The 16,803-nt window shown below is 46.1% G+C and overlaps 1 protein-coding gene across 1 annotated transcript in view; it reads right to left on the reverse strand.

The window, feature by feature from the left end:
- Window positions 1-16,803, reverse strand: part of LOC106639837 (paired box protein Pax-6) — a 127,608-nt gene that overhangs the window by 31,700 nt on the left and 79,105 nt on the right. The window contains exons 5-6 of the mRNA XM_089596172.1: window positions 5,698-5,900; window positions 5,466-5,575 (exon numbers count right to left, since the gene is read on the reverse strand). Of these exons, the coding sequence (XP_089452298.1) occupies window positions 5,466-5,575; window positions 5,698-5,900 (313 nt within the window). The remainder of the gene's footprint in view (window positions 1-5,465; window positions 5,576-5,697; window positions 5,901-16,803) is intronic.

Genomic DNA, 16,803 nt, shown 5'->3' on the forward strand with positions numbered 1-16,803 from the left:
AACCTTGATGAAAAGCCATCATCACCTCCGCCAACCCACGTCACGCCAAAGTAGATTTCTCGAAGGAACGGCCTCGCGGGGCGCGCGCGTCATTGTCTCCGATTCGCTCTTACGCGAGGAGGTGTGCAATAGCAGGCAAAAGGAAACAAGAGAGAGAGAAAAACTGCAGTGGGCGGGAAAAATCGCGAGTACGAGGAGGTGTGCAGGTATGTCTATTCCTCGGAGGACGGCCACGCCGTGTGTAGTTACGCGAGCTTTTTGCCGAGCGTCTCGGGACCTTTGCTCGTGGGCGGACGCCGATCTTGGCTTTCACGCTCCGCTACGCCCGGATTTTTACGAAAACACAACCCTGCCTTCCACGTTATGTCGGGGGGGGGGGGGGAGGATGGTGGCACTATCCATGTCTTTGCTCGTCAACACTGGTATACGAAAGGAAAAGAGAAGGTTAATTAAAAAAGTTAATCATTTTCCCATGATTGTGTTAAAGTTCCTTGCCACCCCTACCCCCCTCAGCACCGGAATCCGTAACTTTGGAGCAAACAAAAAGGAAAAAAGTCGGAGCAGGTTGAAAGAGTATACGCGCCGCCGAGGAAACTCGACGGAGGGGGCCAAAGGATCGTATTAAAAAATTCCATAACTCTTCGTTTAATCTCTTGTAATAATAGAAGAGAGGGCGAGGGGTGGGGAGAACGCCTTGCCGTAAAAAAAGGCTGGAGGGTGGGAGGTGCTTTTGATATATCCTCCGCCGAAAAACTTTGCCTATACGATAAAAGGAAGACTCTCCATTTCGTGCACCATGTATGCTGTATATGCGGGGCTGAAAAAAAAAAAAAAAAAAAAAAAAAAAAATCTCGACTCCTTTCCCCGATCGCTTACCTTTCGCGCGCGCGCGCGTGTACGTACGCCATCAGCGTCAGCGTTATTGAAATTGTCGAAAGGAGCTTGCATTCATAGCGATACACGCGTATACGGGAGAGAAGGAGAGCGGGGCATAATGCGAGGCAAAAGAAAGGGGAGTATAGTAGAAGAGACGCGGATGAGAAAAAAAACAATGAGACCCTTTGGCTCTTTCTTTCCCGCCTTTGGTTGCGTTTATTTTTCTTTTTCTTTTTTTTCTTTTTTTTTCCTCCTGCTGCTATGCCTTCTTACCCGGAGAAAGAGTCCACCTTTGCAACCCCCTACGCGGGGCTACGACAAAAAATATGCACACGGGGAGCCCCTGCATTCGAAACAACGGCGCGAATGTCTCTTCCGTACGTCTCTCTGGAGGAGAGTCATTGTCGACGACCTGAGCTGCGTGTACGGTTGATGGCAGCTTTTAGCTTTTTTTTTTTTTTTCATACATCCGCGTGCTCTTTTCCACGTCGAGCTTACACACTCTTTGTGCCAATGACGAGGAAAGAGAGACGCTCCCGTGGCTCGGCTTTTTTCGCCGATGTCTCCTTTCCCCGGCCAGCTGCCATTGTTTCGTTTTTGGAGCTCGCGAATTTTTCTCCTTGCACTTTTTCATATTGATCACTTTGCTTTTTGTTTTCGCGAGGGCCCGACTCGCTCTCGTAAAAGGATCTTTTTTTTAAATTATTATCATTTTATTTTGTTTTTACGTCAACAAAAGTAACGAAAAAAAAAAAAAAAAAAAAAAAAAAAGACAGTATTGTGTAAACCAACTAATTGATATTGATTATTTAAGTCCTCATTATTTCAGGTGCTAGATGCTATCAAAGTCCTTTTACACACGTAACTTATTTGTACAACCAGATTATGATTGTCTCGAACCTGTAGCCACGATCCACGATTCAGTAAGACCTTGGGTCTATATACTCTCTCTGAACTACTCCAATGCAGGCTTCATGTGATGCTTTTGTTTTTAAATAATTTTGTTGCAATTGACACCCCTAAATTTCACCCCAAATCATGCAGTTACGTACAAGTGTAAAAACCACCCACCCACTGCCGTTGTAGATTATACAACCCCCCCTCACCACCCAACGGATAAATAAACCCTCGATGCTGATGATACAAGTTCCTCGAAAATACAAGACGCCAAGAACCCAAGGATCCTCCAATAAGAAAGGGAGGGGGGTGAGGGTCCCGTTCCAGACCCGCAGGGAGAACCGAGTCCAAGTCCCGGCGCGATGATTGCGCCGTAATCTGCTTTCGCTTTACGGCACGGCTTTTACCCCAAAGGCACTATGCCTCCACCTCCTCCGTTACTGCTACCGTTCACGAACAGCCGAACCCGCGGGCGCTACACGCGTGTACTTGTGATTTTTTTTTCTTTTTTTTTTTTTTTTTTTTTTTTTCACGGTCGTATAACATGTCACAAGTGATGACTGACGAATAAAGGATGCGCAAGGTTATTTCCCCAGCGTGACTGAATTTGGAAAAGGTACGACATTTCGGATGAACACAAAAAGAAAAGATAAAACGGGGGAGGGAAAAACCTAATTACGAAGAAAATATTAAAGCAGAGGGCAGAGATTGGTAAAAAACATGTACGTATGGATGAAAAAAAAAAAAAAAAAAAAAAAAAAAAAGGAGGGGGAGGAAGGCTCAGTCGAGCAAACAAGGAGCAGCATCAGAAATGTATATGAAGAGAGAGAGCCCCTCCGGAGCGCTTAACGTGTTTGGTAGCCGAGCTTATCCTATAAACGCTGGCGCCGGAGCCCCTGCAGTCTACCCTCCCGCAAAAATAATCCGGCCCCGAGGGCCTGCGGGCCGTGCGCTCGAGCGGCCGGCAAAGTTACCATATTTGATTGCGCGCGTGCGGTCTCCTCGTCGTGCGGAATACACGAATAGCTCGGTTCCTTTGGCCCCTCAATCCCCCATATCTCTTGTTTTTCTTTTGATGCTAAATTATAGGGGGTGGGGGAGGGGAAGGGGGGTCAGAGGTGGAAAGTTGCGGGGGTATTGTAGATATCGGGAAATAATACATATAGGTTTTGACGCGCGCGTGGGTGGATTTTGTTTGTGCGTGTCGCTGTAAGATCGACGTACTTTGGCTGGACGTATCCGGTTGGTAAGCGATTCGATGGACCCGGTGATACGTAAGTTATCTGTCAAGTGTGGCGTACGAAAAAACAGAAAGTACATCGATGGTAAAACATTATCGGGTCACTCCCAAGTATATATAAAAAAAAAAAAAAAAAAAAAAAAAAAAAAAAAAAAAAACACGCGCGCGCTCCATATAGGCACGATGTAATGGTATTATCTCTTATACGTATAAGCGCAATATTATCATCATGATCATCATAGAGAGAGAGCCGAGCTGGTGGATATCGCCAAGATCGATTATCGCGCTAAAATTACACCGAGCCTCGTCGTGGGGTATTTTTAACGCCGTGCATACACACACTGTGGCGTGCACGCGGCAGAGCCCTTGCGGCGCGAGAAGATCTTTTTCTCTCTCGAGAGGGTGCGGGGCTGCTCGCGACACTCGGTCTATGTGCTGCTAAAGAGAGAGAGAGAGCGGACGAGTGTGTGCGTATAACACGCGAGGGAGAGAAAGGGAAAGTGTCGCGTCGAGGAGAAAGAAATTTCGCGTTTGATGTGCGCCGCCAAAGGAAGAGCTGAGTCTGCTGGATGTATACTATTATATTGTACGGTTTTGCTTGTATAGTTTTATGCCACGTGCACATTCTACTGCCACGTTGACAAGTAGTCCGAGCGAGGATTACCGGCGTTATAAATAAATGATGTAAATTTTTGAGAAAATAAAAATGATCGGCACGTACACCGATTGTATCGGTATGGATGTCGAAGTGCTTTTATGCTTGTCTGTTCGACACGGGAATCTGTGAAAAGAAGGGTCGTGGTGGCCCACCATTTCATAATCCATGTATGTGAGATTAGGAATAATTTTTGTCTCGTGTAAAAGAAGAAAAAAAAAAAAAAAACAAAGAAAAATTGGCAGTCATTGATTGACTCGACAAACGAAATCACAACGGGACCGTCTCGAATTTGTTCCAGTAAAAGGGGGGATCCCGCATGGCGCTTTCATCGCAACCTCAAAATAAAAGTCACAAAGGGAAGGGAGTGCATGGAATATACGGAAGACGGGCTGGCTCTCTGATCATATCGACGACGAATTAGAGGCTTACTTTGATTCGGCGAGGGTGCGAAAACGAGAAAACAGTGGAGTGGGTGGCGTGTACTGGCGTTATACTAGCGTATTATGACGAATAAGTGTTATTGGTTGCAAAATGAAATTACTACACCGCAACAAAAAAAAACAAAAAAAAAAACAAAAAACGAAATTTCACGTAAAAACCGTGTACCAGCTGAAATCCGGCTCCGATGAACGTATCCCTCCACGCGAACCGGTCGTCGATCTCCAATATGCGTCATCGAATCCGCGGCCGTCGCAATTCCAGAAAATCCCTCCAGAGACAAAAGAGAGACACCCATATCCACACTTATCAGCACCAAATACCCTCTGGCGCGCGGTATAAAATGCATCACCAGCTATACACGTGCACACCCACACAACCTCCCACCGGACGATAATAACCCAACAATCGCGGCGCGTCAAAAGCTCCCTCTCTTACTCCCCCGTTTTGCACACAACAGAGTATATGCCCACGCTCGTATATATATATGTACGTATACATCTCGCGGATATTAGCACATGTACATGTAAATCGCGCACGGGCACACCCAAAGTGGTCCGGGGTGGGATAAATTAATTAAAGCGCGTGCGGGGCGCGAGCAAGAGACCAGCGGTCATACGCGCGATTACCCATCCACTCTCCTCCGGGGATGTTGCTGTAGTATTACTACTGCGGGCCGCCTTTGTGCCGTATACATATATATATATACACGCGCTCCCTCGTTCCGGCTATGGATAACAAACGCTCGTCGGACCTTAACCAGCCCACGGTATGGGGCGCTATATAGCCTTGCGCTTCTATACCTCCCTTCCAGCGTATGTTATTATATGTGCTACGGTCAGAGGAGGTATTATGAATGTATGAATATGCGCGTAGGTGGTGGAGGATAGGGTTAACGAATTATTTGGAAACGCCCGCCAAAGAGCTGAAAGGGCCAGCTGCTGTACGTGAATCCCGGCTATCCCCCCCCCATCGCATATAGGCGATTGTTGTTGTTATTCGTATGATATACTTTTGGTTGGCGATTGAAAAAGCCCTTTAGTGAATGTGTTGAGAGTTGGATTGTCCCGTGCAGTGACAGTATAAATATACAATATAGATATGTTAATAACTGGTGGGTGGTAAGGGCTTTACAGCTAAAGTTACGAAAAATCATGATGATCGAGGGACCGTAGCTCACTTTTTTGGTGACAGGGCGCTCGAGTGTTATCTTTAACTGCGTGAGGGATTAAGTTTTCTTTCAAGTATCGCATTTATGATTGGCACATTGGACGAAAAGAAAAATTTATGGGAAAAGAATCAACACTTTTTGGGAAAAAAAAAAAAATGTATGTAATGTGAGTAAAGAAAACTGACCTTTTTTCGCGTGCAGAATGTCCGCAGGGTCGGGAGGCAGGGCCGTACAGTGGCTCGGGCTCAAGCTCGGTTGCAGGGACGAAAAGGGACTACCAGCTCCAGACGGATACCTGCGCAAGTGAATCTCGTTAATGTTACAATTTTTTACCATACATGTACTATAATATATGGAACACGCGTTGGTGGATAATAGGAGAAAAGACGGAGGAAAAAAATAAAATAAGGTTCTCACCATGGGTTCGGTCTAGGCCAGCCCGTGGTTTGGCCGTTGAGTAACCTCAGCTTGTCGTAGACGCTCTCCGCGGGACTGGCCGCGCCCACGCCCACACCCACGCCACCGACGCCCGTCTGTTGTTGCTGTTGCTGCTGCTGGTGCTGTTGGCGTTGCTCCTTTTGCGCCGCGAGGTTTCGCAACACCCTGTTTATCGACGAAACCTGCAAACAGAAGACACGCATTTTGTTGACAACAACAGCAATAATAATAATAATAATAATAATAATTAATGGTAAGAAATTATTTATTTTCTTTCGAACAAACATAAAAAAAAACAACACGCAAGCTGGGCGTACCGTATATTACATGGTTATATAATTGTACTTGCAATAGCAGCGCCTCGTGTACGCTTGGCCGAGCAATCGGCATTGGAATCGCGATGCAGCTATTACGTGACAGCTACAACACAACGGCCATGTACTTATGAAAAAAAAAAAAAAACAACGTAGGTTGTACCTATGCAAGAGACACACGTATATTATATTTGCCATGTTCCACCTGGTGGGTACATAAGTGCACTTGATGGGTGTGCCAATGGGGGACACGCTCGAGAGGTCGGTTAGCGGGTCGGCCAATCACGCGTGCGCTCATAGTGATGTGACAATTAAGACAAAAACAATAGTTATAATGAAGGTATTTGAACGTATTATTATCGATACTCACACACCCCCTTACGTTTACCATCGTTCGTCTCTCTCGAGCGCTACACGTGTTATACGTGTACCTATGCATATTATATATTGGAATTGTGATGTAAATACCGAGAATATACGAGAAAAAGGACAATAAGTCAAAAGGGAGAAATAGGGGGGGGGGACGCACGATTTCTCCGTACGATGAAATGCGAGGATGAGCGCGGGGTAATTAAAACGATGTACACACCGGGCAAAGTTTCCCGCGCCGACGGCGGCAGTTAATTACCTCCGGCTTGAATTATTATTATTATCATTATACGTGTTTTTACGCTCGCACGCGTCCCGTATCTCTCACGTTGTATACACGCGATACGCTCCCCCGAGGGAACGCGCAAGTTATTTACCTTTGCGTAATGTCCCGTGTATTCTTTTTTTATTCATTCTCTTCTCGTTTCGCTTCTTGTTTTCCCATGATTATAGCTGTCTATGGTTGCCATCGGTACCGTTTCCCCGATTTTTCAGCCACGAATCGCCACAAAATATGTAGTCAATGATCCCTCGCGTATCACGTCGGTCGGCAAATCACAACCCTCGCGAAGCGCCGACCCCAAATACCTTCGGAAAAAGGAATCTTCTATCACTTATTTTCGCGCACGCCATCCTCTTTCTCCCCGCCATTATCTTTTGTTCTTTTCCAGGAGACGCCGCGCGCGCTTTCCTTCATCCATACGCGAGTACACCCATCGCGGCGGTGCTCCTGTCACTTACACCCCGTATAAATTTCCTCGCGAAGGCGGAGCCCGGTATGTACGAGGGGTCCGTATAAAAGACGTTCTGGCACGCGCGCACGGGAAAAGAAGGAGGACGGAAATAGACGAGAGTCCTTGCGGGATGTATAATACACACTCCTGCGCCCTGCGCCAGATAGCCCGGGTATATATACATATACGTTATGATTTATGCCCACCGAAACGACTCCCCTTTTTTCGTTTTTCCCGGGACTCCATCTGCACTTGTTCCAAGAGGGATCGCACTTTTCGGCACATACATTTTTTCCTTCCCTCTATCTTCGAACTGTACCGCTTCAATTACCCCCGAGCTCAAAGCGAGACAATTGGACTTGTATAGGACAACACAAAGCGCGCAGTTTGCGCGTATGCACCCAACACACGACCGCGGGAGCGCCGATCTGGAGAAAAATAATCGGGAGAAAGTTGGTGGGGGGCGTCGGCTAGAATTATACGTGCTGTATAGGGCCAGCCTCGCCCCACGCGCATTCACACCCCGGGGGTCCAAGACAGACGTCAGGACGTTTCAACGCCGCGGCGCGATGACGTGCCGAGGAATGGGCTGCTTGCTTGCCCGGTGTGTATTATTATATATCGCGGGAAAAGCCTCGCGGGACTCGGAGTGACACGTCCCACGGCCAATTCCCGCTTCTCTCTCGGCTCGCCTGCCGACGGGAGCTCACGCGTGTGTAACGTAGGGGGGAGGAGGGGCCGGCAGGTGGATACGGGATTTTTTCGAGAGCAAAGGGCGCGACGTGATTATTAGCAATTGGATCCCGTGTTTTACTCGACCTGTTGCTCGGTTGCCGTTGTTCGTGCGATCCTCGTGGATTCGACGTTTTTTTTTTTTTTTTTTTTGTTTTTTCCTGACCGGCCTCAAAACTCCCGGAAAACGTGGCACCACGTTACAATCTACTCTTGGTTTTTCTTCCTTGGCCTCACCTCGTGTGTACACAAGTATATACGTATGCTCGCGGGCACCTTTTGAAAACTTTCACCCCAGACGCGCGCATAAAGGGCTCTTCTGTCCGCGTCAGCGATCCAAAGAGCCCCACGTACACACGACAGTTTTGCTCGTGTAAGTGTGTGTGTATGGGCGCGCTCTTGTTCTTCTCGTACATATATATGTACGTACGTAGCGCGGTATCGATACCCACGGTATACCCGCGAACGCGACCTTTGACAGGGCTATTGTTATCCTTGCGTACGTACAGCCCTCGGGAGTCACGGGGGAAAAAAAAGGTCGACACGAGAGGTAAAAAAAAAAAAAGAAAATAGTCAGCAAGTCAATGTACGCGTTTTTTTTCAATTTCAACGTTCGAGGGAAATGGTAATCGGTGGCTGGGATACTACAATATATACCTACTGCGGTGAAAGTATATCCAGATCTGTTTTAGTCGTGGATAGCTATAGATCCGAGCAACAACAGCAGTATATCCGTCATCGAAAGTACGACAGTCGCGGACAAAAGGCCCGCGTGGCTGTGTTGTGCGGGGCCACAAGTGCCATGCGACACAACATGTGACAAATTAAGAAGAATGCCGTCCGCAGTACATGTAAACCGTGGCCTCGTTAAATTGACGTGTCCTCGTGCACGATTATTATTTTATACCATGGGCACGGCGAAAGGAAACAGCCAAGTACCCCACGTACACGGACACTCGACGTCATCGTCGCTCACCTACTCTTTTTCGACGGAATTCAATTTTCTTGTTCGTCACACTCGATGGAGATGAGGATTTGTGGTACATTATAATATATATACACGCAAGCCCACACCCTCCTCCCAAAGCGAAGGGTTTTGTCGCACAAAGTGCCGTGTGTTCTTTGTCGTCGTTGTGGTAGTAATACATAATGTATACGCACTCCACACCAGAGAACAAAAAAAGAAATGCACGCCTCGGGCGGCACTTGGCGAGTGCATGTGTATAGGTAATCATACAATATATACCCTGCACCAGTCTTGGGATGAAAGGGTTTTGCGGTTCCTTTTATACGCTTAAGGAGTTTATGTGCCCACGCGTGGCAACCGATGCTCGCGGACAACAGTTGGCCGGGCTCTAGTTTCGCGACCCGACCCCCCCGACACAGATAAGCCCGCGAACTGTTGTACAAGCACATAATATATATATACCCAACACCGTATCGCGGGTCGAAGGAAACATATTCTCGGTGAGGCTGACGTGTACAATTTCAAAGCCGCAATTAGCGAAACTACGCGGTGATCTCAAAGCGCCAGGTATATATATATATACCCCACGTGTGGGCATAATTGTTCTTCTCAGACGTTTCCAGGAAACGGAAAAAAAAAAAAAAAAAAAAAAAACAAATAACAACTCAGTCGTCGAGCCACTCACTGTAACCTCGGCAAATTGGGTCTCGTACAGTCGTGCGCGGGCACCCTCGTTGTTACAAACCCACCCCTTTCTTCCTCGTTCGAGCTAATTAAGTCGACTTTGCCGCCGGAAGGGGAAAACGGGCAAGGGGGGTGGGACAGCACTTAAACGCCTTTCAATACACCATCGCTGCACGCGAGGTATATATATAACTTGTAGACGGAGCATCGTTACATCAGCGAAGCTACATGTACACGACAATCGAATACTCGCATCAGGCAGCTGGGGTATATAATATGTAGTGGTTGGGCTCGGTGGTGACTTTTTGCGTTTGCTCGTTGTCGTCGTGTATACGTGAGCTTCACGGACCGGTCGATGTTGAAACGCAAACTGGGTTTCGTCGACGTACAAGTACTGCTTTTCTCACTATACATGAGTGTAGGTGTACCGGGATGAGGAAGGATGGGGGGCTAACTGTATCTTTTTACCTTTGTTTTTCTTTATCGAAATCAAGCGTATTTTTAAGAAAAACCAAAGTTTATTCACATTAAACAAAAAAAAAAAAAAAAAAAAAAAAACAAAAAAAAAAAATGATCGCGCAAACACTGTCTTCAGGTAGACTCGTAAACAAGTAGTCATCATCATCTCATCGCACTCGTAATGTAGAATTTCCTCCCTTATACGTATACATTAATAATTGCATACATCCTCGTGTATATTATACAGGCCTCCCCTTGTTTTTCCCGCCGACGAATCCTATATACGATCCCAATAACATACGAATGAAACCATCGCACACACGGGCCCTCCCTGCTTGCGAGACAAAAAAAAAAAAAAAAAAAAAAAAGGGGGTGGGGGAGAAAGAAGGGGGCTTAAAACGGATCGATGGAATTAGCATGAAGTGCGAAGTGCGGCAAGCAGAGCATCAGCCACTACCCCATAATATAACAGAGACGTCATCGTATGCGCGGGTTGAAAACGAGCAAAGGGAGAAAAGGGTGTGCGGGCAACGCGAAAGAGACGAGCTATCTGTATGCGTATATATGTATATATATATATAGCTTGCCGAGGGGTTGTTGAGCACACGCATATTTATATACTCGTGTATGATACACATTTTGCGTCGCGGAGAAATAAGCGTGTATGGTGTCTATAACACTCTCGTGGGCGGTGCGCTGATGATTACACATTGCGAAGGTGGGAACATAGGCACGTCGGACTCGTGATATTAGAGGGACGGGAAGGGTGTGCGTGTAATGCATACGTTCTGTTTTTTTTTTTACCTCTCGTCGCTATGGAGAGCCAATGAATATATAGTTGCGCGTTTTGGTATATATATATATCCATGCCCTCTGCCCACTCAAAGTCTTTTTCCATCCGTTTCAATCGACTCTGGTGGGATTAATTGCCGATTACGCCTCTGCTATTTGTCCCAAATGAAGAAAGTAGCTACTTATGCTCGAAATAAGAAAAACAAAGCACCGTGTGCGTGTAATGATAGCTTAAAAAAAAAAAAAAAAAAAAGAAAAAAAAATCTGCAAACCAAAGAGCATATCAGCCAAATTACAGCGAGTTCGCGTTTCCGAGGGTCGTATTGTACGCGAGTCGTAATGTTATGGTCGTCATCGTTGTCTCCCCGTGACGTAAGTTTATACAGCGCGACGCCTCGGCATAATGCCCCGCTTCCCTATACACGGCTCTTACCTCCTTTGCTTTTCCCGTTTTTGCGCTCTCCAACTCTCGTATGTATATACATATACACTTATACGCATCCGAGCGAAGAGAGGCACTGCAAAGATGCGGATGAAAGATCCGGGGGGGGTGGCGTCGAGGGATACAGAGGGTGACGCGAGTCGCCGACGCTCGTGGGATGGTTGTTGTGCGCGTTACACGCGTCGTTATACCCTCTCTCTTTCTGTGCGTTTATATACACTCGACTTGCACGCTTGTGTGGGACATTCAGGCCACTTCCGGACGACTCGTCCAACTTGTGAGTCCCTGTGTACTTTGTTTGTTATTATACGTAAGAATAAGGCAGATGAAGCGCAGACACGAGCATTGTCTCACTTTGCCTACTAGGGTTAAATGAAAGTGCTCGAAATGGATGAGGCGCACTGTAGATGTACGAATGTTTTGTCCAAGAGATTATACGTGTGTGAAAGATTACTTTCTTTAAATTTATATAAAAATTGTAGAACAGCTGAACGTGTATGGTGGATGAGAGTCCTGGGGCTCGCTCTTGTACGCTGCAACGATGACTGTTGGCCAAAAAGTTGGAATTGCAAATTCGAGAAAAACAACTTGCATGAACTAGCTAAGTGGGTTATTACTTGTAAACCATATACTTGTGATTATACTTGTCATACAAGCATTTTTCGATCAAACGGCAGTAAACATCAACTTTCGCAAGCACCATAACTACAGTTAGCCATAAAAATCACATACCAAGGTATTTAAATCTCGTGGAAGAAAAAAAAAAAAAAAAAAAAATAGTCATTACATGCATCTAAATACGTTTTTACAATTCACACGTGGCGTATGGAATTTCATGCGAGCGTTGCGAAAGGGAGATAAGACCTGCATTCCTGTATTTATTGTACGTGCCACCCTCCTCCCTCTCACCAGCAGTCGAGAGAGAACGTAATATAGGTGCGTGTACACGCAGACTCGAGGGTGGCACGTGCCTCCCTATATTATACGTATAATATCTTATACATGGCGAGTACGTATATGTATATACAGTGAGCACGAGAGCGAAATTTCATAACCTGTCATTAGACCACCCTACTGTAGTTCTCCGGCACCCAGAGCGTGTATACACACCCGTGGTATATATATATACCTTATGTATATACGTATACTATACCTACAGACAGCGTTAAAGCCGAAAAGTTAAGAGCGACGCGACGTCACGAGTGCGATGCCTATATATATGTACCTGCCTATAATTCTATATACCAACATAAAGAGAGTTCAAATGACAGGTTGCAGGATGTAGATACAGGTATATATTGTGTCTCTGATTCGAGGGTTTCGAATTTCGCGCCTCTGTTATTTTGATACCGTATACCTCCTGCATTGAGCCAGTTTGCCCTCTGTGGTTGGCCTTTGGCCGAGTTTAATTCGTCTAGAAATTAGATTCGCTTTGGGATTTTTCAACTGCGTAAACATACATACCAAGCAAACAAAATAATGTCAATAAAATGGTAAATCAAAATTTACCAAGTGGATCAATCACGTATAAAGTACGCGTTCCCACAGCCATCGTAATAACCTAGCATCGGTGAAACCGTTTACCCAAACAGCCCGTACATCTATACTTTCAATAATGATCATAATCTAGCATTTCCATCATCTCCAGGAAAAAAAAAAAAAAAAAAAAAGGAAAGGGAAAGAAATCCCCGGAAAATCAAACACATCGAGTCGTGCACGGCGCTCGCGTGAAACTCCAATTTCTCGCCAATCAGTCGCAAATTACGTGACGCAACGAATCGCCGGCTCCGTAGCGCGTGTCCCGGATTTTCGCGCTTCAACGTGTCAACCCTCCCCTGGAGTATATATATGTACACATCAGAGAGAGAGAGCGGCACGCGGCCGGTTTCGCCTTCGTGCACGCGTGCGTGGGAAATCTGGCCTTCATACGTTCAAATCCAGGGGGGGGGGGACGATAAAAAAAAGGGAGGAGAGCGTGTAATGCTCCGAGAGATGTCTTTATTAAGGGTGTTCGTGGACCCCACCCCGCATTCGCTCCTTGATCGCTTTCTTTTTTTTTCCCTTCGTTTTTTTTTCTTTTATTATATATATCCATATAGAGAGGGTATGTATACGTACTAAGGCTCGTTGGGATCTGATAAGGTGGGCTTTTTTTATTTGTTCGGTACCTATACACGTCGGCGCGTTTTGTGCCGTCACGCCTTTCGATACACCGCACGTTCGGGTGAAAGAGTCAGCAACGTGTTTGCAGTTGTCGAGACTCTCACGTGAACCATCGGCTACTGCACGGCCGCCCAACACCCCCTTGTATACGTATTTTTGTTAAATCACTCCGATAAAGGTATGTGCGTTTCTGAAACACGGGGGTATTTTCCATGGGGTGCACGAGACGCAAATAACAAAAAAAAAAAAAAAATAACCCTTAGAGACTCGGAATTTGCGTGTATACGCTCTGCATCGTTGCAGGACAACACAAAGGTCCCGGGACGGAATTTCCAGGTCCGAGCGAGTAAACAAAGAAAAACATTTGCGAATACGCTCAGCCACACGGGGCTGGACTCTATATGTGGCGTGTCTCGGGGATGAGCCCTCGTCGTCGTCGTTGGTATTGTTACACTATCGAGTCGTGGATACACAAATTAAATTGAAGCAGAGATGAGAGGAGCACACCCCGGAACGCTCGGTATTTGCAATTTCAATCGTAAAAGTCGTGCGCGCGTCGAGACTCTGTATGCAAAGTACATTTGTAAAAGAGAGAGTTTAAACATGTCGATGCCGCGTGCTTCGATCGTAAAGTAATTTGCGAAAATTTTCGAAACGAAATTGATCTTACTACTCTGGGGTATAATATACCCTTTTCTTATTACGCGTACCGCCGGTATAGTCATTATTTTGGAGGAAAAACAGCCGTACGAAGAGCCGCGGGCCGAGAGCAGCTTAACCAGCCGGATGATGATAACGACAAAAGACGAGAGCAAACGATTGGCGAAAGAGTGAGAGAGAGAGAGAGTCCACGGAACAACAGTAGGCCGGCTCGGCTTATAATCACAGCTTTTAATCTGCACCTCCGATCCACGGGATATATATATGTATATGCCCCGAGTAGGACAGAGGAATACGTACAGTGGGGCACGTCTGAGTATTTAGCGGAGCACAGCGGGCGCCTCTTTTTGTTGAAGAGAGAGAGAGAGAGAGAGAAAGAAAGAGTAGACGAGGCAGTATGTATACGTGTGCGTGGGGGCGGCTCCCCACGAGCGGAGGAGGCCACGAAAGGAGCCTACAACGAGCGCCACGCGTCGGGCCTTTATTGCCTACACTTGAGAGAGAGAAAGAGAGGAAGTGGAAGGAGTAAATAGTGAAGCCGTATATGGGAGGGAAAGGAGCGGGCGAGAGAAGAAGGAGGCACCAGCCGGCAGCTTTTAATCGCGAGAAGCGGTCTCCTTTTATTGCCTCTGCCTCCATCTTCTTCTCCTGCTGCTGTTGGTAATTGCAAACGACACGAACGCGTGCACGGAGGGGTTGTTTTTTAATCTTCACTTTTTGCGACTGGTTTTTTGTTCTTTTCTTTAATTTTTCAACGTTTTTGTTTGTAAATCGCACACTCGTTTTCGAACAGCACATTATTCCATGGAAATGAAATATTTAAAAAAATCCACCCCGTCGATGTCGATGCGTAAACCTATACACCCATCAGCGCCGGAGATCGAGAGATCGCAGCTCGAGATACTCTAGAAACATATTTTTATTTTTTATTTTTTTACAAAAGAGAGGGGGGAAAAATTCATACGCCAAGGAAAACAAGGAAGGTTGGAGAGAGAGAGAGATACGAGAAGGTTCCTCGAAGGCTGTCAGCGTGCGCTCGTAAAACGATATCCTTCTCTCGCGGAGCCGCTCGGGTGTACGAACAACGACCGTAAGATTTTTGCCCGAAAAAAAAAAAAAAAAAAAAAATCACAGTTCTCTGGAAATTTCATCATCGCTCGAGAGTGTATTTATACCGATGATGACACAAAGCGTACTTGGTATACATTGTGAAGCATATATTAGACTACAGTGAAATGACAAAAGTCATGAAAATATTAGAGAGAACAAAGATTTTCCGAGCGCCATGTCGGTGGAGAAAAAAATGTACGTACCGGCAAACACACACATAGGTAGAATAGACATAGGTAGCGAGAGAGAGAGAGGCCGCAGAACACACGCATGCAGGTACACACATACTCTATATAGATCACATGGGGTTCCGGGGACGTTTTACACATCGGCCGCACCCGTGATTGGAGGAGACAGCCGTATACGCTGGTTGAACCCGCATTCGAAGACACGCGCGCGGTGATTGCAAAGTTCGGTGTTGAATTCCCTTTTTTTTTTTTTTTTTTTTTTTCACACAAGCACCAATAAAATACGTGTGTGTGTATATTGCGTTATACCGCGTATAAAGGTACATATACATATATAGACGAGTAGGTATACGAGGTGGAGTTGGTCAACAACGAGCGGGTATAAGGCGAGGTTGGCGCGTCGGTGGTTTACAGCTGCTGACGTTAGTTGCCGCGACAGTGCGCCTGCCTGGCGGTTATGTGTGTGTGTGTACAAGAGGAGAGAGACGACGCGACGGTATATAAAAAAAAGCCTGCGGTGTTTCCGAGAATCTCTCGCTACTTACTCCCCGTTGCAAGGGATAAGCGCTTTTGTAACGACCTAAGAGAGTACACGAGGACGATTTTTCTTTTCTTTTCTTTTCTTTTATTTTTGCACACGTGCGTCCAAGGTGGTTTTTGTTTATTTACCTTCTACGTCAACGATTTTTTGCCATCCGTGATCTTGTAATTTTATACACCACGTGGGAGGGAACAAGAAAAAAAAAACAAAAAAAAAACCGACCCTTATCCGCAATAACCGTCAAGGAGTAAATGTTACGAGGGAGTCAATAGGGTACTTATACGCGGTGAAATTAGCACTCGGTACTCTATGAAATAAAAGTTGTAAGGGAGGACACATCAAAATCCTCGGTTGGATGAATATGCAGTAGAAATGGTGTTTGTGGACGATGGATATATATATATGTATTATACATAAGGTGGAGGGCAAAACTATATAAGCGTACGCGCTGAGGGAAAAGAAAGAAAGGAAAGAAAATAAAAGAGACACGAGCGCGTGTGTACATGGTACGGACTGTATACGGAGGGTGGGTGGATGAGAGAGAGAGAGATAATACATAATGCAGTAGCCGGACGCGGTCGACACTCCACAAGTCAGAGCGACCCCCTCCGGAGAGGCACCCTCTTCGTCTTCTACTTTTACCCCTTGGAGTTTCTTGTACGCGAGACAAGTGTGAGCGCCGAAGGAAGCGGAATATACCAAGTGTCGCCTCCACACGTACGTACACATATATACTGCTGCGATGGAGCGCATTAAATTCCGTAAAAGGGGGAGGGGGTGGTGGATCTATCCTATATGGCGTATAGAAGGGGAGGAATAAAGAATCCTTGGGCGATGGGAAAAATCAAATGGAAGGAAAGCTGCAATTAAAGGGCAAAGAGATACACCAGGGGAGTGCTAATCTTTATAATGAGCGAGGGGGAAATGGCC

This window comes from Copidosoma floridanum, unplaced genomic scaffold (assembly GCF_036245765.1).
Source record: "Copidosoma floridanum isolate Cflo_tuat_1 unplaced genomic scaffold, Cflo_Japanese_pri ptg000030l, whole genome shotgun sequence".
Taxonomy (NCBI): domain Eukaryota; kingdom Metazoa; phylum Arthropoda; class Insecta; order Hymenoptera; family Encyrtidae; genus Copidosoma; species Copidosoma floridanum.